Source organism: Dunckerocampus dactyliophorus, chromosome 21 (assembly GCF_027744805.1).
Source record: "Dunckerocampus dactyliophorus isolate RoL2022-P2 chromosome 21, RoL_Ddac_1.1, whole genome shotgun sequence".
Classification (NCBI taxonomy): domain Eukaryota; kingdom Metazoa; phylum Chordata; class Actinopteri; order Syngnathiformes; family Syngnathidae; genus Dunckerocampus; species Dunckerocampus dactyliophorus.
The window spans coordinates 5,548,232-5,573,637 of record NC_072839.1 but is presented as its reverse complement, the minus strand read 5'-3'; the positions used below and the strand labels follow the sequence as shown (position 1 = coordinate 5,573,637).

Here is a 25,406-nt window from a genome sequence, read left to right as displayed (position 1 = left end):
TAGCAGTTCACTGGAGGACAAGCAACATAGATGGAGGGCGCTGCAATGCTGCCTCTGTCCACCAGGGAGAGTCAGACGAGCCCAGAGATAGAGAAGCTGAGAAATAATATTTTTTAGAGTCAATAAATGCCGGATGCCATTTTGTTAGCAAGCTAAGGTTGCTAACAGGATGTTTTGTGATAAATATACAGAACACAGTTGGACTCACACAGTGTATTAACAACAGGACAAGACGAGCGACACGTTGTATGCTAACTGTAAAATGTACGCACACATTGGCAAATTTTTGGCCTAAATTATCGATGTTAACCGAAAAACATGCTAACTGGGGCGGACACTTACCGAGGTTCCAGTGTAGGTAAGTGGACTTTCACTTGTATAACGCTTTATTACCTTCAAGGCACTCAAAGCGCTGTTACCACATTTACCTACTGATGATGCAGCATCAGGAGCAACTGGGGCTTCGGTATCTTGCCCGAGGATTCTTCAACATCGTCACAGGAGAACAGAGGATCGAACCAGCAATCTAAGCTAACCTTAGCCAAGCCACCCCATTAACCAATGAAAAGGTACTGCATACGGAAACAACAAACAGGAAATGATGGAGGAACACAGAAAAAAACAAAACAAGAGTCCAACCTGTCAGTGCAGTCTCTATTTGTCTTGGGATAGGAAGGCAAAAGGAGCCAAGCACTGAAAACAATCAAACTGGGCCTGCTGGCTGGCTCTGACTCACTGGAGCGCACATCTCAGACAATCCTAATTTGGATAGGCACCAAATTGTACGCCGTCATCGATTGCCACCTCCTGTTTTTGGCTGAGGTTTGTCATTATGATGAAATGCAGGGAGAATAGTAGGAAAATAAAAACACGATTCAAAATGTGGAATGATCTGGATCCACGCCGACATTTAATAAGCCCGCGCCCCGCCCCTCAGCGAAGATATGGATATCAGTGAAGAGGTTTCGTGTAATCCCGCACAGACATTGCCTTCTCATGAGTTAATTAATTAAACATAAGTCCAGGTTTTAGTTGAGTTTTCATCAATTTGATTGTTTTTACCTTAGTATGATATGCAGATGATGTAACCTGTGTTAAATACGCCATATCCATTTGGCCTATTGGTTGTTTTAATTATTGTTTTTATTTTATTATTTGAGTTCTTCAGTCATTTCATTTTTTCATCTCTACATTTTTCTACATTTAGTGCTCGAATCCCTAAGCCTGTTCATTTTATTTTATTTTTTTTAATTCATCAACACATTTTTCTATATTTTATAATGTGTATTTGATCCATCCTTGCTTGAAATGTATCATTCTATCAAAGTGTATTGCAATTATACGTTTTTGGGGCCGCACGGTGGCCGAGTGGTTGGCATGTTGGCCACGCAGTCAGGAGATCTGAAAGATCTGGGTTTGAATCTCCGTTGGGCAACTCTGTGTGGAGTTTGCATGGGTTTTCTCCGGGTACTCTGGCTCTAAATTGTCCATAGGTATGAATGTGAGTGTGAATGGTTGTTTGGCTATACGTGCCCTGCGATTGGCTGGCGACCAGTCCAGGGTGTACCCCGCCTCTCGCCCAAAGTCACCTGGGATAGGCTCCAGCATACCCACGACCCTAACGAAGATAAGCGGCATAGAAGATGGATATTATAAAGTGTTAGTATTTTAGGCTGATTTATCTTACTTAAAAAATGTGCATTGAATTTATATATATATATATATATAGCTTTAAAAATATATATGAAATAAAAATATATTTTCAAAAAATGTTAATATTTTATAATATATAGATTATGTATATTTATAAATTTATTTTTTTATATTTTTTATAATACAAAAATATATTTTTTAAATATATATTTGTAGATTTTAAATGTTTAAACTATTTTTAAAAAATATATAAAATAAAAATATGTTTATAAATATAAAAATATGTTTTCAAATGTTTAAATAGTTCATACAATGTTTTATTGTATTTATAATTATATTTTATATTAAAATTGGATTTCTATTTTACTCTTCATTTCCATCACTTCTCGTGCCTGTGCAGAAATGTATTTGCAAAAAGCCTTTTCACATAAATTATTATTAACAAGTGTGCAACACATTTTTTTAGGTGCTACAATGTATTCAAGGTCCTATATAAAAAAAAGTAATAAATTAAAAAAAAAACAAAACACAACAACAACAAATAAACAGTTAACCTAATTCCGGAGTAATTTCACAATCCAAAACTTCATTCTATTTGTACAACTTTAGAAAGTCCTGTATCTCCTACTAGACGGCAGGAGGGTGAATAATTCTTTTTCAAATATCAGGACGCCTCCAACACACAGTCTAGCATCCTCTCAAAATCCACAGAAAACTCCTCAATGCTCTGAAATGACCAACCTCAACGTTTGTCCCGTCTTCACCTAACACGGACATTTACAAAGTTTTCTAAGTCCCAATCCAGCGGGAGAGTCAATTTCGCAGCTAAAATCCTCATCTTTAAATAACTGAGAATGTTTATACCCTCCGGGGCAAGACTCCCACTGGAAAAAAAAGAAAAAAAACAGCCTGGAGTCTCAAATGGCGCATACATTGCCACAAAGCTGCCCGGAGGTAAAGTACCCCTGCTTTTTAAGAGCTTTCTATACTGCCTCAAATCCTGTTAGCAGCCCGGCTCTTCAGTGCTGCCTCTCAATTATGGCCATGCCATCTCCTTTCTCGTAACATTCAAGAGAACTAGCAAGCACCCTGCAGTTTTGTCTCAAGCGTTGTCACTGTATTTTGTGTGAGTGTATTTTGCACAAGATTGTGCGAGTGTGTGTGTGTGTGTGTGTGATTGCACAGCCATTCTACTGGCACTCAATGCTCGTCATTTCATGCCCAGACAGGATTGCTGCAAATACACTTTAATGTGTGAGTGAGTGCATGCACACACAAGACTTTTTTTGTGATTGTGTGTCCAACTGTGTGTGCCTCGGGGCAAAATGCAAGATGATAGGAAGGCAAAGGCGAGAGGAAATAGACGTTCGGAGGGGGGGATTTCGCAGAGTGACCATATTTTTATTATTGAAAACCAGGACACTCTGGCCGGCAATGAGATACTGAAATGATACTTGAAATTTAGTCATAGATGCCTTATAATTTCAATACACTTTAAGCGTGCCTCCCAAATACACAAATTCCAACGCAAGAATGTTCAAAAACCGGCACAAAAATGATTCCAAAAACACGACGACACAGGAACCTGAGGTTAAATGCTTTTTAAGTGCCCTCTAAAGTAGCAAGAACTTGGGAATTTGAACTGCAGTTGTGCATGATGTCCCCAATTTGACCAGGCTTCAACTCTGTAAGCATCAGAGGATTAACTCCATGCATATTAGGGATGCACTGCATAGGGTGGACCGTTTGACCCTCCCTGCACGGGACAATCCGCCCTTTTGGACCACGTTTTTTAAAATACATTTTGAAACTGTGTATGTGTGTGTGCACGTGCAAAAAGTCCCCCCCTTAACGTAAAAACTCATTTTCCACACTGTACGTGCATATTTCAAGTGAGGGGCAGCCTGCCTAAAAGCGTCCGAAAAGGCGAGTCATTCGAGTATAGGACAGAGTACAGTAGTACCTCCTTTTACATAAATTCCACTGAACATAAAGAATTTATGTAAAGTTTTTGCTTCGTATTACAGGAGAAATTCCATATAACATAAAGCGTCAAGTCAGTGCAAGTCTTTTTTTTTTTTTCAATCAACTTTATTAATGCCTCAACACTTGGTGACGCCTTCTGACGCATCACGCTCTCACTGGCTGATTATCGGGGCACCGCCTCCGCTCTCATCTCATTGGCTGAGTTATACAGCACGTACGTGAGTTTGTGTGTCCCTTCAAACTCCTTCCTCTTCGTAGTCGCCCTGAAACTAACCTAAACAATTAAGTTAAGTTACAAATTAAAATTTGGCACACAGCATTATCGTGTAGTGCGTGTACGTTTGTCTGTGAGACCAGCTGACTCTTAGACTCTTTGAGTCGCGTTTCGACTCAGGCTAGTCGTCCTCCTCCTTCCTGCCTCCACTTGCGCTCCTGATCAAGACATCTCGTGAACGGTAGGATTTTTTTTGTTTTTCAGTTTTATTCATTTACAGTAATCTTATTTATTATTTTATATTGGAATGTTACTGTACTATGTTTATGCTAACGTTTTCTTATATTTTCCCACCATATTTGGTGGACTATAAATATTTTGAAGTGCCAAAGGGTTGAGTTTGGGAAGATCTTGGAAAGGATTAGGCTATTTACATGTATTTTATGCTTCGTATAACATAAAATCCTATAACATAAAGGTTCTCGGAACAGATTATTTATGTTGTAGGGGCGTCTACTGTATATAACGGCGAGTATAAGCAACAACAGCCACGCAGCCCTGCCCGTCTGTGTCGATGTACAAAAGTGACTGAGACCGGGTGGATCTCCCCAGCTATGTGCCCTTGGACCCCCACCTCCTGGCCCCAGCATAGAGGTGCGGTGCACCTATTTTTGAACACTTCACATCCGTAAAGAGACAAAGATGAGTGTATAAGATAAAAGCAGCATGCTGCCATTGATCAGTAGAGACGAGAACGGTCCTGCAAGCTGTAGCTATTAATGGTGCACTTCATGTAAGGAACGTTACTAAAATTAAAATCATCACCCAGTTCAAAGTCTTCCTGTTGCACTTGCACCTTCCTAAAAAGAAACACAGCAAACCAGGGGTGTCCAAAGTGTGGCCCCGGGGCTATTTTTCTCTATTTTTGTTTTGCTTTCTTAGCTAAAAAATGTACCAAAACCTTAGCCGAAATACTGTACCGTTGCATTCCTAGTACATATTTTTGCCTTTTCTTTGGCTTTTTGGCAACACTAACTCAAAAAGCCGCCCACATGGCACTCAGCAGCGTGCCCTAATGTCAGTCAATTAATGAAAACCAGGACAGGACAGGATGTGAATAGAGAACATGTCCTGGGAAAACAGGACCTTTGGTCACCCTGGCAACACTAGTTTTGCTGCACACACCCTTGGGAGACAAACATCACACCCCTTTGGCAAACTTCTTAAAAGTTGATGCAAGGACGGGCTGTCATTTTCGTCTATGGAGAGCACTTGTTTTGTTCCAAAAGCATCCCGCCGCTCGGCATGTGTCAAAAAGTGGCCGACTTGGCACATCGGCAGGGCTCGCCTTTGACATCAAAAGCTCACATCCACTTGGAATCCCAACGAGATGCAAATGGTCATGCATTGGCATGTGCCAGGACCCCTTCTCTCAATAATGCGCCGCCACGATTAAACTGAAGATTGCGATTTTAATTGCAATTTGAACACTCTTAATCAGAGCGAGATCCACGGTAGCCGCCCAGATAGTAATTTAGGCTGCGGGAACAGGATCGCGCCAACCTGCTGCATGACACGTCAAGAGACTCCAAAAGGGGACGTTGCACAGATGTCCCGTCGTTGAGTAGCCATCAATAACGCTTCCATTTCCTTCCAACATCTGCTCCTGTTTTCTCTAAAAACATTTAAGGACATTGGAGGTTTTTTTTTTACTCCTAAATTAGTTAAAACTTTACAATAAGTGGCTTTTATATCCAGTAATCAGAGTGTATATACAGTACATGTATATTATACATACAGTATATCTATCTGCTGTGTTAGGACACCATGTCTAGCTTGAAGACTGTAGCTGCTGCATCAGCCACTGACTAACTAAATACAGGTATGATTTTCAGTCCATTGTCATTCATTTGTGAAAACAAAAATGACGTTTTGATGTTAAAATAAGCCTGTTTGATACGTTTCTATACACCGGAATTCGTCCAGGCATCATGTCACCTATAAAAAGTGTCTTCTTCGAGAACGGAGTATTAGGGCCATATTGAGGAAAAACAAACAAACTGAGATTTCGAGAATAAATTTGTAAATTTATGAGAAAAAACCCGTAATTACGACTTCATCCTCGTAAATGTACGACTCTTTTCTCGTAATATTAAAGGTTATTTCTTGGTAAATTTACGATTATTCTCACAATATTCCAACTTTATTTGCCAAAATTAACAAATTTGTTCTTGTAAATTTACGACTTTATTCTCATAATATTAGCAGTTTTTTTCTCGCAAATTTACAACTTTATTCTTGTAAATGTATGCCTTTATTGTCAAAATCTCCATTTCTCCCCCCCCCCCCCCCCCCCCCCCCCCAATGTGGCCCTAATACTCCGTTGTATTTATTGTATCAATATACTTATACTAAAAAGTTGATTTATTTTAGTTTATTTCAGATTCTGTGGCTTTAGTTTGTCCCCATGTTGGTATGAGCATTGTTCCCTCCCTATGGCTTTGTCTTTTTCTCTTGTGAATTTAATTTTGTTCGGATCGGCGCCATGACACTCTGCCATGACAGCTTGCTCACCTGGGTGACTGGATTTGGTCGTCAGTGAATTTAATATTCATTCAATATACTGTATATACTATAAGTATAACAATATAATATAAAAATACATATCTCCTCCACTGAGTTGTGTGTGGGTGTAACTTACATTTCAACTCCAAACGTATGAAGTCTGTGTTGCCGAGGTTCTCCAAAAAGACGCCATAAGGTGCGCTGGTCTTGAAATAGAAGGAGATGTCAGCGCTGGTCTCCCCCTGGAAGGTGGCAAAGTGGAGGTAGGATGACGGCGTGGTGAATGAAGCAGCGTTCCAGTAGTTATCTGTAAAAGCACATGGGAATTGAATTAGAACCGGCTGAATTACCGCAATTAATCATCACAATTTCTGATAAATGCATTTAATTAAGTAAAGAGTTTCATTTTAAATTTCCATATATATATCTATTAAACTATTTCTTTTCTAATATCTAAGCTCTTCTATACATGCCACATTTAATAAAAGGACTTCGTCACCTAAAACTCATCATTTCAATGCAGCGGCTGCTTAATAATATCGAATGAGACATTTATCATAATAAAAAAAAGCAGGGAGGGCAATGTGATCATTTCGTTTCATTCTGAATGAGGCGCCATGGAGGCGAAAGGAGTGAAAGTGTCGCTCGGCTTCTTCTGATAACTTTTCTAATGAAGCGCCCGCTAATGAAGACAAAGTGGCTTCATTGTTACATTCTGTTATAAATGGTAGTGTTACCCCAGCATGCCGAGACATTGCAGCAGGTGTGATCAATAAAGTATTTAATTATACACAGCAAGGGATGCCCACATGAGCGGCACGGCTCACCAAAAAATGAGGTTTTAAAGACGGGGAAGGCTGAGCCCCCGCAGGATGTCAGAAATGCACAACAACACACCCAAATTTGCATAGTAACAGCATTGGGCGCTTCAGTATTTGCCGCAATTTACAAAGCAAGTGTCGCAAGGCATGCTGGGAAGCCTGAAGCAGCGATGCTACAATACAGTACAGTACGTTACGTTGTAGGGAAAACGTAGAAATGCGTGGGTATCATCCATCTCCCCATCCCGGTTTATTGGAGGAAGTGAAGCAGTGTACTGCATAGAATTTGAAAGAAATTAGCCCAACAAAACAAAAACAAAAAGCATACATTTTTGGGAAAGGGATCTTGTGTAACCACCTTGCCAATCACTGCTGCTGTAATACCACTTTGTTCCTCAAGAGGCAGCAATGGAGTGTCACGGAACGATATTACAGATGGTCCTCGGGTTAGAGTGTTTCTTATTAGGCCGTTTCGTGGGTCCATAAATTAATTAAAAACCTAATTTTAGTACGTAAACGCGAGACCTAGTTAGAACGGAAGAATACATGATGTGTGGCTACACTACTCTAAACACTCGACTGTTGCGACCATCGCGAAGGATAAAGATTGCATTGTAACGCTGGAAGAACGACGAGGAGGTGGTCCGTCAACCATCTCTTAATTGCAAAAACATAAAAAGCTCCTGTCGGCCGCAACCATGCCAAAACAACATCAGCAAAAATCCGTCCTCTCTGCACGCACCCTCACACACAGTCAGGAATCAGTCATGTTTACAGATAGTTGGAAATCACAAAACTAACACTACACATGACTGCCAAGTCACTTTAGTATCCTTGAGCATGTTAAAGGATCTGCACTGATGAAAGCAGCAGTAATAATTAAGCAGCCGAGTGGTCTTATTAGTGACATGGAAAGATAGAGCTTCTCCTGCCTCAATCTTGTATTTACGAACGCATTTTATGTCCTTTGTATTTTCTGTGACGTAAGTGTTATAAACACTTTTAAAAACACAATTAATATTACACCATTTTTCCCTATGATTTATGAATATGATTTACCCTTGCAGGATTGTGAAAATGAAATGCAACTCCTCTTCTCTTGAACCGCTGCACACGAAAGGCTGAACATTTGCCAAAACGCACACCTCTACTGCGATGCCTGTGCGATTAGTTTTCGGACAAATACGCCACATGGTGGCGCTGTACCCCATAAGTCGGATTGACAGCTCGATACCGCTCTACAAAACACCCACTGTGACTTTAGGGTGTTTAGCCCTGACAAGCCCTGACAAGCACGTTTGTAAAAATTTTAGGAGGTTTGCTTGAAAAACATGGCCGCCATGAAGCAAAACGTCTGTACAGGGAGGGACTTTGCAACTATTGTCCAAGTCATTGACCATTTGTCCAATGATGCTAAAACTTTGAGGATATCTGTACTACATGTACGCTAGCATGTCTTCCAAAGCATTTGAATCAACTGTAATAATAAACACAGAATATTAAAATATGCTTTGCAGAAGTATTATTTGTGTGTCTATGCAAGTGGTGTGCACCAGCGAACATGCATCTCGCTACATCTGTGTGTTTGTGTCTCCTGGTTCTTTGCGATAAGTGTTCCCGCATGACAGAGCTTAGCTCATCCCATCTCCTCATTGCCTTACATGCTGTCACCAGCGGCAAGGGCAGATAGCGGCCGTGCACGCACACATCCATACGTGCATGCGGTGCCACCGTTTAAAAGTTGCAAATACCGTTCAGAAAGTGCAGGTTATTTCAGAAAGGGATAATTCACGTCATAAAATAAATGTGCTCACTACGATTCACCATCACAGCAACACATGTGCACTGGTTATCTGCATGAGTTAAAGGTCAAAGTTATCATAATGGTCAGACCTCATGGTATAAAATACATGCTGGAAAGCAAAGCATGTACACACTTCCTTCAAGGAACACTTCCTTAGTACTTTGCGTTGACACTATCAGGCCTCAGACACACATAAACAAGGTAAAAATGTCAACGATAGTGTGATATGGATTTGTATGCACTGCCTGAAACGTCAAAAGCCGCTAGTGAGAAAGGGGAAGGGAAGGCTGATGACAACATATAGACGTACCAAGGACACGAGGATAAAGAAATACAGCCGGGGGGTGAGTCACGCTTCACAAGGAGGCAGAGAGACAACAAGACGGGAAGAAGGTGGGAGGTTATAGAGAAAGAGCTCAAAGGGGATCTAAGGTGGCGCAGGAAATTTGACAGAAAGTGAATGTTGGAGGAAAAAGAGAGTAGGAGGAATCAGTGGTGAAGCCAAGTGAAATCCTCTTTGTTTGCCAAACTCATAGATGCATCCGGATGCCTCGGCTCTGCTGTACATTCCCGGCAGAACCCCAAAATGGCAGATAAGGTTGTTTTCTGAGGGGTCAGGTTGAAAATGTTAAAAAGTGTTTTTTGTTTTTTTTTTTCAGCTCTTTCCTGGTGCGAGAAAATCGACCCGCCGGAAAAGTGGTCTATTCTGCTTTTGTGAGGCGCTGCTCGGACTCAGATGAGCGTGTGGGTGGTTTCTCCCACTTCCAGGAGCGAAAAGATACAGTGAGAATTTGCAACATCTGACGAAATGTCCAAAAATCAAAGTGGTTTTTTTTTGTGTGCCATTTTGTGTTGGACAGAGTAGTAATCAAATACGGTCTCGTGCCACTTTCTGCTTCAAATTTCGCAGCTTCACTCTGTAAATGTTTTGTCAAATATATATTAATTAAAAAATCAGGCTGTTTCCTGGTTGAATACGGCCCATTATTAGTACAAAAAATGCACATTTAAGCAGATTTTACATATCTTTTGCCAAAATGTATCATTATCAAGCATAAAAATGACTAAATGAACTAAAATACAAACATTCGGCATTTAGAAGACGCATTCAAAGACATTGTGATGATGTGTAGCATTCTACACTGGTCGTGTAATGTTACAGTAATGTGTGGAGACACACAAGCATCAGGCTTAATCACCGAAACAACAGCCGTTTATTGCAGGTTTGAATGATCTCACTACAGGCACAAAAATCCCTAACACGGGCTACTGTTGTGCACGTAACCCACGGCAATCTAAAACTCAACTCTGAACCCACAACATCACTTCCTGTCCACCCCCCACTCCTGAACCTGAACACATTACAGCAACACACGCAGGCAAGTTTTATTTATGTCTTAGATGGCTTATTTTCTGCTATTATGTTTACTATATTGGGTAATATGAGCGTAAAGTTGATGATATATTTCATGTTTAGAGGGTTCGAATGTTGTTAAAAACTGTATTTAGAAGGCCATAAATGGGTTTTTTAGCAGAAATTCACTTATCACGGTTGGGTCTGGAACCAATCAAGCGTGATAAACAAGGGATAACTGTATTTAAATAATACAGTGGAACTTCGGTTAACGCACGTCCCAGGTAACATGTTTTTCGGTTAACGTATTTTTTTTACGACAATTTGTTGCCTTGGTTTGCGTATATTTTCGCGTTAGTGTACAATATTACGCGCATCTTGTCTTGTTATTGATACACTTTGTGGGTCCAACTGTGCTCTTAATGTTTGTTTTTTTTTTTTAAACCACAAAACGTCCTTGTTAGCAGCCTACTAAAGAAAAAAACTAATTTTCTACCTTTTTCCGTTCTTTAGTAATCAGCAGTAGAACATAGGTAAGTTTAAGGAAAATATCAGTTGTTGACTAGAAAAGGGAGAAAAACCAGCTTTACGTGAAAAACATATTTTAAGCACAACTTTCACTTTGACACAAATACTTTTGTGACAGCTGGAATATCTAAACAACTATACCGACATAAACAACACAACACGATGTAAACACAGGGTTGCTTACATCAAAAGAATTCATTTACAAATATAACACCATGAACTATTTACAATTTTCACATTTGGCCCTGAGCTATGTGTGTGCCAGCTTGTGCGCGTGCATGCGTTAAAATTTCCCGACAATGCGTAACCTTCTGCTTGCCACTCCTCCACGCTCTCTCACTTCCTGTTGTGTGAGATTTTCTGTTCACTTCATCTCTCCCGAGCTCTTATCAAATGCACTACTGCCACCTTGTGACCGTTTTTATAGCTTACAATTGCTCTGAAGTGAAATGCATTAGTGGAGAGTTGCGTCATCACCTCTTTTTGCCTCTCGCGCAAAAACACGTAACAGACCTATGAATACGTTGTTGGGATCGAGGGTTCGGCTCGATCAGAAACGTACAAATACGTCTTTGGTATTGAATGAATTAAAGAAGAAATACTCAACAGCGCCTCAAGCACTTCACTTTGGCTCCAGTGCTTCAAGATACAATTAGCCAACGATTCCAAACATATGCACTGATCCAGGTCATTGGCACGGACATCCCCCTCACACATCCCCAATAAACATTCCAATTCAACAGTGTTAAAATGCAGCAAATCATGCTATTGTACTGTAATTATATTTCACGCGCAATTATTTTCAATTGTTCTTCAACAAGTGGATTGTATCACGTCCTTAAATGAGAAATTTAAGTTGGGACATTTTATGGTCGAGGTGCTTTATCTGCGATGCAATGAATGTAACATTTGCATGGTATAATTGTATTCACCACTTATAATTAGTTTGTTTCTCACTTGACAACTGTCTCCATCAATCTCTTTTTGTAATTAGTTTGCCTGTCGTTTTGTTTTGTTTTTTTTATTTAATTTCCCCACCGCCAAACGTTTATTTGTTAAGTGTACCACAAGAAACACTACTTTGAAATCATAACATGGAAATAATTATTAGACTTGACTTCCTGTATTGTTTCTCAGGGAGACACACTTTTTTAAAATGAATTATATAAAACATGATGAAAGTGTTCATTTTATCGTAACACAGAAAGAAACCATTTGTCTTTCTTGCTCAGACATGCAATTAAAACCTAATTGCTTTTTAATGATTAATTCGATTTTTTTTTGTTATTGCTGAAAAGCTACTGAAATTCTTAAGACATATGTTTTAGAATTTTTTTTTATGTTAATGTAACCGTGATAAGGGATATTTTTAAGTAAATGCTCAGTGCATATCACTGTTAATTGAATAACATAAGAGAATAACATAACATCCTACCTTTTTAAAAATGTTGTCCCGAGCTAGTCTGGAAGGATAACCTCCTCCTTTTCTCCCAGATCACAGAATCCATGACCACGCTAGCATTCATTAGCATTCAGTAATCTTTATCCTTAATGATGGTCACGACAGTTGAGAGGTTGGGACCACATGAGGCCAATAATGGTGGGTGTTTCTCCTCTCTTTGGATTTTTTTTTATTTGTTTGTTCATTTTTACTTCCATGGTGTTGCCTTTCCTTTTTTTTGTGGCAGTGCCGCAATCTAGTAGACGTAATCAGAATGAATGACTTACGGCCACAAGAGTAGTTTGTGTTCGTTATTAGTGTGCCTTTTGCGAGATAATTCAAACGGGCAATAAACGCCTTTTGTTCCGGCGATCAAGTCTGGTGCTTGTGTGTCTCACCAAACATTACAGTAACCAGCGAGCACTACTGTACGTATCATCACAGCATCTTTGACTTGGTCATCTCTATGTCTTATATATGTATTTTAGTTCATTTTGCCATTTTTATGCTTGCAAATGCTTAATTTCGGCAAAAAGTACATAACATTTGCTTCAAGGAAAACTGCACTTTTTTGTGGAATTTTGCCCATCATCCACAATCCTTATGTGAGACATGAACACACACGTCTTTCTCCTTTCTATGCATTCTAAAGATATAAAAACATCTAAAAAGAGGCAGCTAATTACTGCATGTAATGGGGCACATCTGCAAAGGCCGCTATTAACAACTCCAATATTTTTTATTACAGGAACTTCCTTCCTGGGAGCATTTATTTCACACAGCAACAAAGAAATGAACGCTACACCTAGCATTAACTTTTCCAAACTCAAAAACAGCTCCAATATTTAGTGTTACCTTTCGGTAGTGGCTTGAGGCACTGTGAGCGTGGCACTGACGCGCTGCGAGTGAGTGTGTGGTGAAGCTAGTCGCTAGCCGGTGTGGTGCGGAGAGGGGTCACTACTCCACTAATGTAGTTCTTCGGCGTAACAATGTTAATAACAATGTCGCTGTAGCTTGGTTAATATGCAGATCACATTATGTACAGGGGGCATTTTTCTGGAGTTTTTTTCTGAAGGTTTTTTTTAGGTGCATCCCATTCACTGCCTCTTTTTATCTGTTTTTATATCTTTAGAAAGCACAGAAAAGAGAAAGTCGTGTGCTCATGTGTCACATCGGGCTTGTGGATGATGGGCAAAATTCCACAATAGGTGCAGTTTTCCTGTAAATGTGCAGATTTTTTTGATATTCAACCCCAAAACAGCATCATTTATTCATTAATATATTTTTGAAACACCATGATAGCAGTGAAGCTGCAAAATTCTCAACGCAAAGTGGCGAGGGATTACTATATTTTACTTTGTTTTCAGCACAGTGTAATTATCCTCTATAACATATGCTTAGTGTTATTTTTGGGTGCCGAACAGATTAATTTGATTGATTTCTGATGGGAAAAATTGATTTGGCTTTCGTACGTTTCGAGGAATGACGACAACCAAGGTTCCGCCGTACTCCATTCATCACTTTTATTATGCTACTGCCTCATTAATGGCGAGTCACGAGCCACGTGTGTCACACCGCATGTGCATTACATTATCATAACAGAATAGGCACTCAGTGCTGCGCTGTACGTTCGTCTACGTGTTCAACCTATTTGAACACAAGTTAATGGGACTAATCCTTCTGTGTCTGCCTTCGACTGTACAGGCAAATATTAAAACGAGCCACCACAATGGGCTCCATTAATGCCACGGCACGCACACACAATTGCTCTTGCATTCATTACAGACCCGGCTACACACCAAAACTTTCCCCAGACATTAGTCACTGCCTTTGAAAGCCCAATCACATCCCAGCCAGTTGTCACTGCTCCTAGTGGGAAGAGCGTCACGCGCACAACGAGAGGCATCAATCATAGACGCGGGCGCTTTTCACATGTGACATTTTTAATATACGCTTAATGGGCCTTAACTGGGCCGATACGTGCGCCATGTTCTGATCTCCTGGTCAGCAATATGGCGGACGTATCTCAAAGTCATCTTCATTTTAAAGTTAGTTTGTTAATCAGCTCACATCATATAGAAGACAAAGAGGAAAGAGCCATCCATCTTTCTTAATCGTCCAAGCCACGTAGACACACACACACAGATGTGATGTCACGGGTCATTAAATAATAGTTTGTTTGTGCGCTGGCAGCGCCGTGATGATGAGACATTAGTAAAAGCGCCGCCAGATTGTTGATGAGGGCGCCGTAATGACTACGACACCAGCAAGGAGCCACGGCCAGGTGGTCTGTCATGTTCTGCCCCCCTGAACGCAGCCGGGCCACTTCCTGTCGGATGTGGAGAGTTTAAGCGTGTGATATGTCGGCAGTGAACGCCTCGGTGGGTTTAAATGCATCTCGGGCTCATATGAGATTGCACAGGTCCACTGCGTTACTCCCTTTAGTGTGAAAAATGTGCAGTCAACACGATGATACATGCGGCGTTATTATCGTAATGATCAAGCATGCCTCGCACCAAAGATTAAATCCATGTTTGCTTTTCTTCTGCACAAGTTATTACTTTCCACAACATGCCGGTACTTTGTTACGTCTCCCCACAGAAGCATAACTCGCTATCTCGGTGGTATTAATCTTGCTTTATCTCACTTATTTTAGGAATTGATGCGGAGAAATACTGGAGTTGTTGATTTATGTTGATAGGAAACGCTTAGCTTATCATACAGTATGTATAGCTCCATAAATAAAGTAGAACATCTGAGAGAACTTTTGTATTTTATTGTGCTCTTCTGAAGCTTGCCAGTTACTTCAATACAGAGGAACGGTGGTTTGCGTCATTCATCTATTCTAAAACCCACAACGTATGCTATCCGAATCAACTAAATTAAGCAGTTTCAGCCAAGATTGCGTGCGAATGCTGAAATTAAATGTAGAATGAATGTCGATCTGACTGAGGAATCGAACCAGCAACCACCACGTTGAGAAATGACCACTCTACGACCTGAGCCAATGTTCCATATAATATGAATTTCCATCAATTAGGGGCAACATAGAAATTGTCCATTCATTTTCAGTGAGAAAAATGTCACAGAAAACACAGAATTTTGGAAAAGTCCTGGTAGATAGCCTACATGTCCTGAATCAGCGGAACATTTTGATGTCAGAATGCTTTGAAGCGGTTGACAAATATGGAAATAGTTAGCTATGTTGATCCGACTCTGGATCGAACCAGCAACCGTCGGGCCGGGAAACAACCAGGCCACCTCCTGAGGCATGTCGCCCTGTAAGACACAGGTGTCAAACACAAGGCCCGGGGGCCAGATGTGTCCCGCCACATCGTTTTATGCGGCCCGCGAAACCCTTGGAATAATGCATGTCAATAATGCACTTCGCCTCTGCCCTTCTAAATGTCATTTTGACAGAAAAATTGTACACTTCTCATTTCGAAGCAAGTTATCCATTTGTTAGTACAAATATAATAATCTAACACATGGGCAACTGTGTAATAATATTATGAGGTTATATTCATATTTAGATTCACATATACTGACAGTCACAAGTGGCCCTCCGAGGGCAGCCGTAACTGCGATGTGGCCCTCAATGAAGATGAGTTTGACACCCCTGCTGTAAGAGAACACGTGTCAAACTCATGACCCCAAACACTATATATACATATGTGAGGAAACTAGGGATGCTCCGATCAGGGTTTCATGCTGTCGATTTATTTATGATGAGTGCTATCGGAAAGGGTCACCATTAGACAATCCCAAGGGTCACTGGCAAATAGGCAATGTTCATTAAACAACAACACAGTGTGTTGTGTTTGGAGGACAAGACATCATTAGTATAATGACAACAATAGAAAAGCTAGCACGTACCCGATGGACGTAATAAAATGGAAGTCCAAACTCACTGCATTGCTTGTTTGTTGAAAAACAAAATGTCACTGTGGTAAAAAGTCACATTTGGAGTCCGAAAACGTGAAGCTAGGCGGATAATTCTAGCTAGCTAGCTAGTTAGCTCCGGCCGTGACCAGCTAGGCAAAGCGTGTAAACAAAGATGCAAGAGAAGTCCAACACCAATAGGTTTGACAAGGGAGTCATCAAACCCGCTGGAATGGATTAGCGTAGCCTGTTGCAAGCTGTCAAACACAAACCATTGAGGTTTTATAGACTAGTGTTGATTCTATACATACAGGACAAAGTGCGTCGGGTCAATACGGGTGTTGGGGACCCTACGTGACACGGCACACATGCACATTCACGTCATGTTTGTGCTTTGAAAGGTATTTATCAAGCATATGCCGATCAGGTGTTTCTTTACCAAAATCAGCCATATTAGTCGGCGGCCGATCCATCGCAGCATCCATAGAGAAAACATTCTTGCATTCATAAAATAAGTCGTAGCAAAAGGCTCAAAGGTTAGTTTATCCATTTCATTCATTTATATGTATTTTGCATTGTTTTCCGCATGTAAAATTGGAATAATTCCGTATAAAATGTGTTTTGTGTTGATATTTTGGGGCGCCTGGAATGAATTTGTTATTTCCCATGGAAAAAATGTATTCGGCTTGCGTACGATTTCGTTTTTTTGGACCCTTAGGAACGGAAAAACAACAAAAATATAGGTACCGATGTACTATGCTTGGGGCAACAATGGTCAAGTGCATAATTATTGAGATTGGAGTAATGTACTATGCAGTATTTGCGGAAGATATGACGAGTTCAGAACTTGAATGGAGGTTTATTAACATGAATAACTTAAATTTGAGGCAAGCTTATCATCACGATGTGTTCTAACCTAGGAAGAAAAGGTTGCGGCTGTGTGCGACGAGAAATGCTGATTATCTCTCGGCCTTAGAAGCTTTCCTTTTTGTTTGTGAGCTTATATTCCATTATCGCCGATGAAATTACCGTCGAGCATGACAGATGCACCCGTGCGAGTGATGCAATTAATCAATCACGCCGCAGGTAGCACGGGAGAAGCGAATATGAGCGTCGATAGGACAAGAACGGCCAAATCTGTGTGTTTTTTTTTTCCACTTGACCAAAACCCACACAGAGTGTACTGATTAGATGAACGCGGGAAGAGAAACGGCAATATGTGTGCGTGAGAGCGACAGAGAAAAACTGGATAAACTACAGGGAAATCGATAGAAGAGGATAAAGGATGGAGCGGCTTGCAAAGAGTTGCTGTTATCTGATCAGAATAAAAGTAGTCCACACGTGATCATTTCCCAGACTCATTTTTCCCTACAAAATGAGCAACACACACACAAGTGCTGGTCCAGTATAATAATGGACCAAAGTGCTGTGCATGACCTGCTTTCACTTGTTCCTCTCATGGCGGCTTTTAATTAAGAACCAGTCAAACCAGCAGCAGCAAACTCTAAAGCCCCTTTAATACTTCCAACAAAGCCTCAATGGACACTACACTGCAAAGTCATTCTAATAATGTGCAATTTCATTTGCCATTAGCGCAAATTGTCCTCTTCTTGAGAGCAGTAACCATAATCCAAGCATTGTCTCGACAGGAATCTACGTAGTCACATGAACTCGACACAAAACCACAGTGGTGCTTTTAGGTTGTTTTTTTTTTTTAGAAGTTGAATGTAAACCCGTGATGTTCCTTCATGTTAAAGCACGTCTGAAACAAATGAACCCAGGAACTCTGGGTGATTGAACGCCTTATTGTGAAAATCTATGACTGTGCTTGGTTTTTGAGCTACCGGGTTAAAAAAAAGGGGATAAAAAGAAATGTGTATGGGCATTTTAATAGGAATTGAATGAATGAATGGCTGAAAAGCATGCTGTGCCGTTTCCCTTTTTTGTTTTTCTGCTTCTTTGACTCCTTAACTGTTGCGGTGCACTTTCTATAATGCAACTGTATCAATAGACAGAGCAGTAATGTCCATGTCCATGTATTGTCTTCAATGTGTTTTACTATACTATAGTACTATGAAGTACTACGATGTTAGACTATATTAAATAGCGAGGGGTCAAGCAGTAGGACCCAGCGGAAAACAGCCCCTCAAGATGAAGCCCGTTTCCCTTTAGATTGTGCATAAGCACATCGGTTGGCTCTGTAGTTGTTGTTTTTCCTCCCCTCGGTCCCCCTGCTAGCCCGCCACCCCCCCGTTGATAACGATATCGGAAATTAAGTGTTGCGACAATATCAGACATCGGTAAAAAAAGTTGTGACCTAACATTAGTTGGAGGGCAGTGCTGATAACTACAGTATAACGGGGTCGATTGATATCGGTATCGGAAATGAGGCGCTGGACAATATCGGTATATCGGATATCGGTAAAAAAAGGTGTGATCTGACATTATTCTGAGGAAGACCTGCTGCCTGCATTGTATCGGCTGATATCGGAATCGGATATAGTGCTGGACAATATCGGTATATAGGATATCGGTAAAACAGTTTGACGAGCTTCTACCTACATTGGTATCGGTTGATATCAGTATTGGAAATGAAGTACTGGACAATATCGGCAAAAAAGGTGTGACCTGGCATTAGTTTGGTGGAAAGGCTGCTACCTATAACGGTATCGGTTGATATTGTATTGGAAATAGACAATATCAGATATCAGGTAAAAAAGGCGTGCCCTGAAATTAATTTGGGGGAAGACCTGTTGCCTATCAGTATTGGCTGATATTGGTATCAGTGATGAAGTGCTAGACAATATCGGTATACTGAATATCAGTAAAAAGACAGCTTCTAACTATATCAGTATCGGCTGATATCAGTATTGGAAACAAAGTGGACAATATCGGCATATCAGGTATTTGGAATAAAAGGTGTGACCTGACATTAGTTTGACGGAAGGGCTGCTAACTATAACGATATCAGTCATGAAGTGCTGGACAATATGGAAATAGACAATATCAGCATATCAGATAAAAAAAAAAAGGTGTGACCTGATATTAATTTGGGGGGAAGACCTGTTGCCAATATCGGTATTGGTTGATATTGGCATCAGAAATGAAGTGCTGGACAATATCGGTATATCGGACATCGGTAAAAAAGGTGTGATCTGACATTAGCTTAAGGGAACACCTGCTACCTTTAACGATATTGGTTGATATCGGTATCGGAAATGGACGGTATCGGTATACTGTATGAGATAAAGAGGTGAGGCCTGACATTAGCTTGAGGAAAGAGTTGCTGGAAATGAACTGCTGGACAATATTGGATGCGGGCAAAAACACCAAAATTGAGCGCCACGCCAGGAAATTAAAAAAAAAAAACGTTTAGCCTTGGGACGATAAAATAAAATGCACCACAGAGTAAAATGATGAAAAGATGTACCCCTTCAAATCCAACATCTGTTTCCAAAGAAGTCTCGGCTGCCATTGGCTTTTTGTCTGGGAAATTTCTACCATTTAACACCAAAACACAAAGCTGCCTCTTGCTGACCCGAACCGTTACAAGCGTCCGCACGCCGTCAACAGGAACGTTTTTAATTAGCGCCATAACCAGACCGGGGGCGTTCTTATCATGCAACCTTTGTTGAACCCTTCACAAAAAGGTTACGCAGCCATGCCTCTGCAACCAGCTGAGAATTTGGGAAATGATAGCGCTTCTCGGCAGCTGAGGTCATTAATGCACACATTTCCTCCTAATTAGGCCGCTGCTGCTGCAGTAACTCAGCCCCATACTCACAACGCCTTTCATACCCTATGTCTTCATTTCTCTTCTTGCAGCGCAGGCCTCCTGGAAAGATGGAAGCTCCTTTTAAGATCGACTGCTAATTCTAAAGCACAGTGTGCTCCAGCTTCGAGAAACGCTGCTGACCTTTTAACTCGCTTTGAAAGAAGGTGTTCTGTAAGTCCACCGACCTCCTCGGCGCTCTACAATGCGCTGAAACCCACTTGGACCTTACAGTACATACAGTATATTGTATTTACTGGACACCTTTGAGATTTACAAACATTATATTGTTTTATTTTAGCGGAATAGCATTTTATCTTGTCATTTTGCTGTGTTGCTGAATTTTTTAAAATGAAACTTGTTAAAAAAAAATTATGTTATTATTTAAGTTATTATTATAAGTTATTATTTTTTGCCTATGGTTAAGTGCAACTGCAACATAGGCCGATTGAGTGATTGAGAAATACTGTTATTATTTTTAAATATTTATTTTATTACATATTTCATCTTATGTAAATGTATTATTTAAATGGTGTTTACTATTTCTTTTATAATAATTATTAATTATGTACAATAATATGTAATGCCATCCATCCATCTTCTATGCCACTTATCCTCACTAGGGTCACGGGTATGCTGGCCGACTTCGGGCGTGAGGCGGGGTACCCCCTGGGCTGGTCACCAGCCAATCGCAGGGCACATTCAGAACAGCAATAAATATTACATTAAATATGAGTTATGTATTTTTAACATATATTTTTTTATCTTAATTAAATATGAAATCTATTAAAAAATTTATAATAAAGAATATTGTAAATTAAGGAAAAAATACCGATATTATGGAAATGGATTGAGCAAGCTGCTGAATATAGGACGTCATTTTTTCGCTACAAAAAAACACACAGTTTTCTTAAGAAACTCAGGCCGAGGCGCCTGGAGCCTCAAAGCGGCTGTAAAGCCTGGGAGAGCCGCTGTTCCCCTGGAGGAATTGAGAAAAAAGTGTGAAAAAACGACAAAGTCCCAACGAGGCGAGGCAGAAACTCAGGCCGAGGCGCTTATATCGGTGCGAAATCCCAACGCAAGACGGAAAACATGATGTTTTTTTTTAACAGTCGTACATGTACTGTACCTGTATTATCACGTATTAATCAATTAGTACCGCCTAAGTAAATCATATGTTTTTGCTTTCTGCAAAAAAAAAAAAAAAAAGCTTATTTTTGGAAAAAAAATCAAAAATCAGAAATATTATTTTATATATATATATATATATATTTTTTTTTTTACCAAAAATCTGTGAATATACAGGGCAGTGAATGCTGAATCGCGAATGAGCAAGGATCTACTGTATTTGAGAAAAGGATACAAAAAGGATACAACAAATTTTCCCCCCAGTAAAACACAGCATTGTTTGAGAAATTATAGTCATATTATCTATTCATGTACAGTAATGATTTCATCCATAATTGATTCAAGAACAAATCATAGGATGCAGTTTTCACAGCGCCTGGCCTGCACCAAGTGCTGTTCTTCTGTAGCGATTACATAAGCCGCCCATCCATGTCCAAAATATATAAAGACTGGAACAAGTGGAACGTATATATGTCCATGACACACTCACCATCTCCCTGGCATCGCAGCGGCCCAACTGTTAGCTTGGCCTCGGAGCCAGCTCGGTTGGTATCACCCACGGCAACCTGGCTGACTGGCAGGTGTTCCTTATATGTCAAGAGACCGGAATCTTCTCTCCTGGAGGAGAACATGAAGATACGATTAAGCTTAGCAAACATCAAACTATAAGAGCCCTTCGATCTATGAAGGCTCAATGAAGAAAAACGGGATGATATTAAAAATGAAAGCAGATAAATGATGTAAATGTATGACTTGCATTATTACGTTGTTCTTGTTATTGAAGGGGACTGCATATTTAATGTAGGGGCGAATAAGACAAAAAAAAAGTCTGTGCAGCCAAAAATAAAAACTGAAAATAGAACTGCGGGTCATACTTTTAAAAACCCAATCAGTCAAACACAAAGACATCAATAAGACTTATTTGTAGTCCTGTCGGTTCTTGGAGATGAGGAGTGAGACATGAAAGCAAATGAAATCACTCACACACGGCAATTAGCGGAAGACAAACAGCCTTAACCAATTGTGATGTTTATCTTACGAGCAATATTCATTAGCTGCCTCAAAACATCTTTGGGACACAAACTGGTGGACTGGGGAGGCAAATGTCGGCAGTAGAAACCGTCCACAACAGACAAAAGGAGCGTGATGAGATTGCAGGACACACTCTGCCTTCAGTGAAGGTGTACGCTCTACTGTTCAAGAACAGAGAGTCTGCTTAATAGGCCCACTGACCTTTAAGTTTTAGTCCTAAATGAGCTTCTTTAAAAAGTAAAAAAAAAGATTTGTTGAGCAGGGGTCTCCATATTTTGTGGCCCCCTACTTGACATCAAAGTTTAGTGCAAGTTCCGCCTGTGGCCGTGAATCTCCACAAGACATGATCAGAGGCACTTTAGCTTCCTTACAGAAAGAGGATCTTTAATTGGGAAAGAAATCACCAAGAACGATTCTGCAGTGACCTTGCCTACTACCTGCCTACAACCACATGCTGTACATAGCGCAACAACTAACACCCATTCTGTTCCTAACTTTCATGGGCAGAATTTCTAGGCGCAGCCAAGGTGTCGACAGGGTCCAGTTTGGGGGCCTTAGGATCTCTTCTATTTGTAGACGATGTGGTCCTGATGGTGTCATCAGGCTGTGACCTTCAGCGTTTACTGGGGTGGTTTCCAAATGAATGTGAAGCTTCTGGGATGAGACTCAGCACCTCCAAATCCGAGGCTGTGGTTCTCAGTCGGAAAAGGGTGGATTGCCCCTGGCGAGGTGTTTCGGGCATGCCCAGCCGGGAGACCTAGGACACGCTGGAGGGATTATGTCTCGTGGCTGGCCTGAGTATGCCTTGGTGTCCTCCCGGTGGAGCTGGAAGAGGTGGCTGGGGGTCGGGAAGTCTGGACTTCCCGACTTACTGAGACGGCTGCCGCCACGATCCGGACCCAGGTAAGCGGAAGAAAATGGAATGGGGGGCGACAACTACGTTAAGTCTAAACATGTAGCTTTAGTGGGAGTGATGCTGGCTCCCAGCATGCTTTGCGGCACCGTTTTGTAAATTGTCGCTCAAAGTACGTGTTTACGGTTAACATACACTAGTTGTTTATCATCATCCACTAGCAGTTCTGCTTGCCCTGTGTGTGTGTTATTTCTTTTATGACACTGTGAGTCAGACTATCATGTCGGGGCTGAGATAGCATAGCACTGGTTGTCTCTAGAACTTTGGGTTTTAGAGGTTTTGATCCCTGCTGTCAATGTGTCAAAGTGTCCTTGAGCGAGACGACCTGACAGTTGAGTTGCTCCCTTTGGGAAGGCCCGGTGCCTTGATGTGTGAAAGGGGCAACTGAGATCTGCTCAGGCTTTCTCTCTGTAAAGCCCACTGAACCAGACTTGCAGGAAAAGAACAAAATAAAATGGAATTAAATGTGAGGCTTATGATACAAATGCTGAAGTTTCACTTTTGTTCGCTGTTTTGTCAGAAAGTGTAGAAAAAAAAATACCCTTTCAGACTTGAAGTCCTCAGGTTCTGTACTCGTTAGAAAAATGAAAAAGAGCACTTCATCATCATGATGAGCGTGGAGTAGATACCAGGAGACAGGACAGGACAGGACAGATAGAAAGTGCTGCAAGGGGGCAAAAACCCAGCATCATGAGCAGTTTTGCGGTACCTTTTTCCACCTCATCCGGTGTACTGGCCTGTCTCCTGGTGTCTCGTCACGCTCTCGACACGTCATTGTTAGTGGTGTATTATTTATGCAAATGCTCATCATCGATAAGTCGATTAATCGTTGCAGCGCTAATCTAACTTACCATTGCGTGTGGTCGGCGTCACAGTTGCAGTCATACTTGGGGTCGGTGCAGTTCCTGTCGATGCCGCAGGCACATTTTTGGATGCCGGGACCCGAACCGCCCCAGTAGAAGTGTTTCTCACTGCCCCGGCCCACCCACCATGTGTAGGGGGTCCCATCTGTGGAGACAAAACATCACACCGTGTTTTCAAACGGTGTATTCGCTGAACACTATCATCAGTGAAAAATCCATTAGATAGAAAGCGCAACATTTAATCAGGGCTAAACTGCTTATTACAAGCTGATTGATTCTGAATGAATAAATCTTTGGAGGCGTTCAAGTGATTCATATTGACATGTAGCCACTGCATGGTGACTGTAATATATTACTTTAATATATTTTACACAGCTGGATGGCCCACTAAGCCATACATCACATCTGTGATTGCACATTTTTGATAAAAAAAAAAAAAAGACGGTGTTCAAACACTGAGGTTTGGTCTTTAAGCCTTAAAATATTTGTGCGGAAATGCTGGCAAGCAAAATTCACTGAGTAATGACGGTGCCGCAGCAGCAGATCCTATAAATAACTAATGAACATGATCAATGACTAGCCTGAAAGTGCTGCAAACTTCCAAGTACACTTTATAGAATATGAACTTGAATTAAAAAAACAGATATTGTGACCATTTGAAACTAGAATTAGAGGATGACGAGTGGATGAAGGTTAAAGCTTATTTTTGACAAGAAGCCTTGGAAATGGAAATGCAACTATATGCAGAAGGACACAGCAGATGCAATATATATTCATACAAGTCAGAGGCAATAAAACAATATTACATTTACTTCCTTATTCCAGCAAAAGCAAACTGCGTTGTCAATACCACTACGGTGAATTCCATCGGCGACAATGAAATCTTTAAACTGGTATATTTACAGCGATTGTATCCATAGGTGTTATGTATTTAAGAGGATGAAGAAATATTGTTTTCTTTGCTTCAGATAACAGGAGGCACGGGGCCTAACAAAGTTTTTGCAGCAATAAACGTGAGAGAGAATCAAAGTGTTATAGGTTCATCCTTATTGCAGAAAAGTCAACCGCCTTGTCAATAACTCTCTCACAAATGCCACCATTTTTAAAGTAATTGTCTCCATATGTGTTCTGTGCATCGGTGGTGCCGGCATCATTTAGTTTGTCGGGGTCCCTTCAATGCAGATTCCGTTCAGTTTACATTTTTAACTTGGATGTAAGAATCCGCACAAGCGTTTGTAACAGCAAGGCATCACAATGTTTTGTATCGAGCATCGTGTTTTGTCCCAGTTCCAGGTCTCATGTGAGATGCAGTTTAAGCCCTGCCAAAACAAACTGACTTGATAAGAGGGGGGCTGAGGAAGGGGGTGAGTGCGCGGATGACAGCACAGCTGGAAAGAGGTGCAGGAGGAAGGAGGAGGAAGAGAGGTGGAATCACACTGACAGAGGACTC

General features: G+C 40.8%; 1 protein-coding gene across 5 annotated transcripts in view; it reads right to left on the bottom strand.

Annotated features, from left to right (window-relative positions):
* The window catches only part of cntnap2a (contactin associated protein 2a), a 297,333-nt gene that overhangs the window by 39,516 nt on the left and 232,411 nt on the right, over window positions 1-25,406 (bottom strand). For all 5 annotated transcript variants that reach the window (XM_054765349.1, XM_054765351.1, XM_054765353.1 and 2 more), the window contains 3 exons: window positions 23,945-24,101; window positions 21,639-21,766; window positions 6,555-6,725 (listed from right to left, as the gene is read on the bottom strand). In XM_054765349.1, coding sequence (XP_054621324.1) covers window positions 6,555-6,725; window positions 21,639-21,766; window positions 23,945-24,101 — 456 coding nt within the window. The remainder of the gene's footprint in view (window positions 1-6,554; window positions 6,726-21,638; window positions 21,767-23,944; window positions 24,102-25,406) is intronic.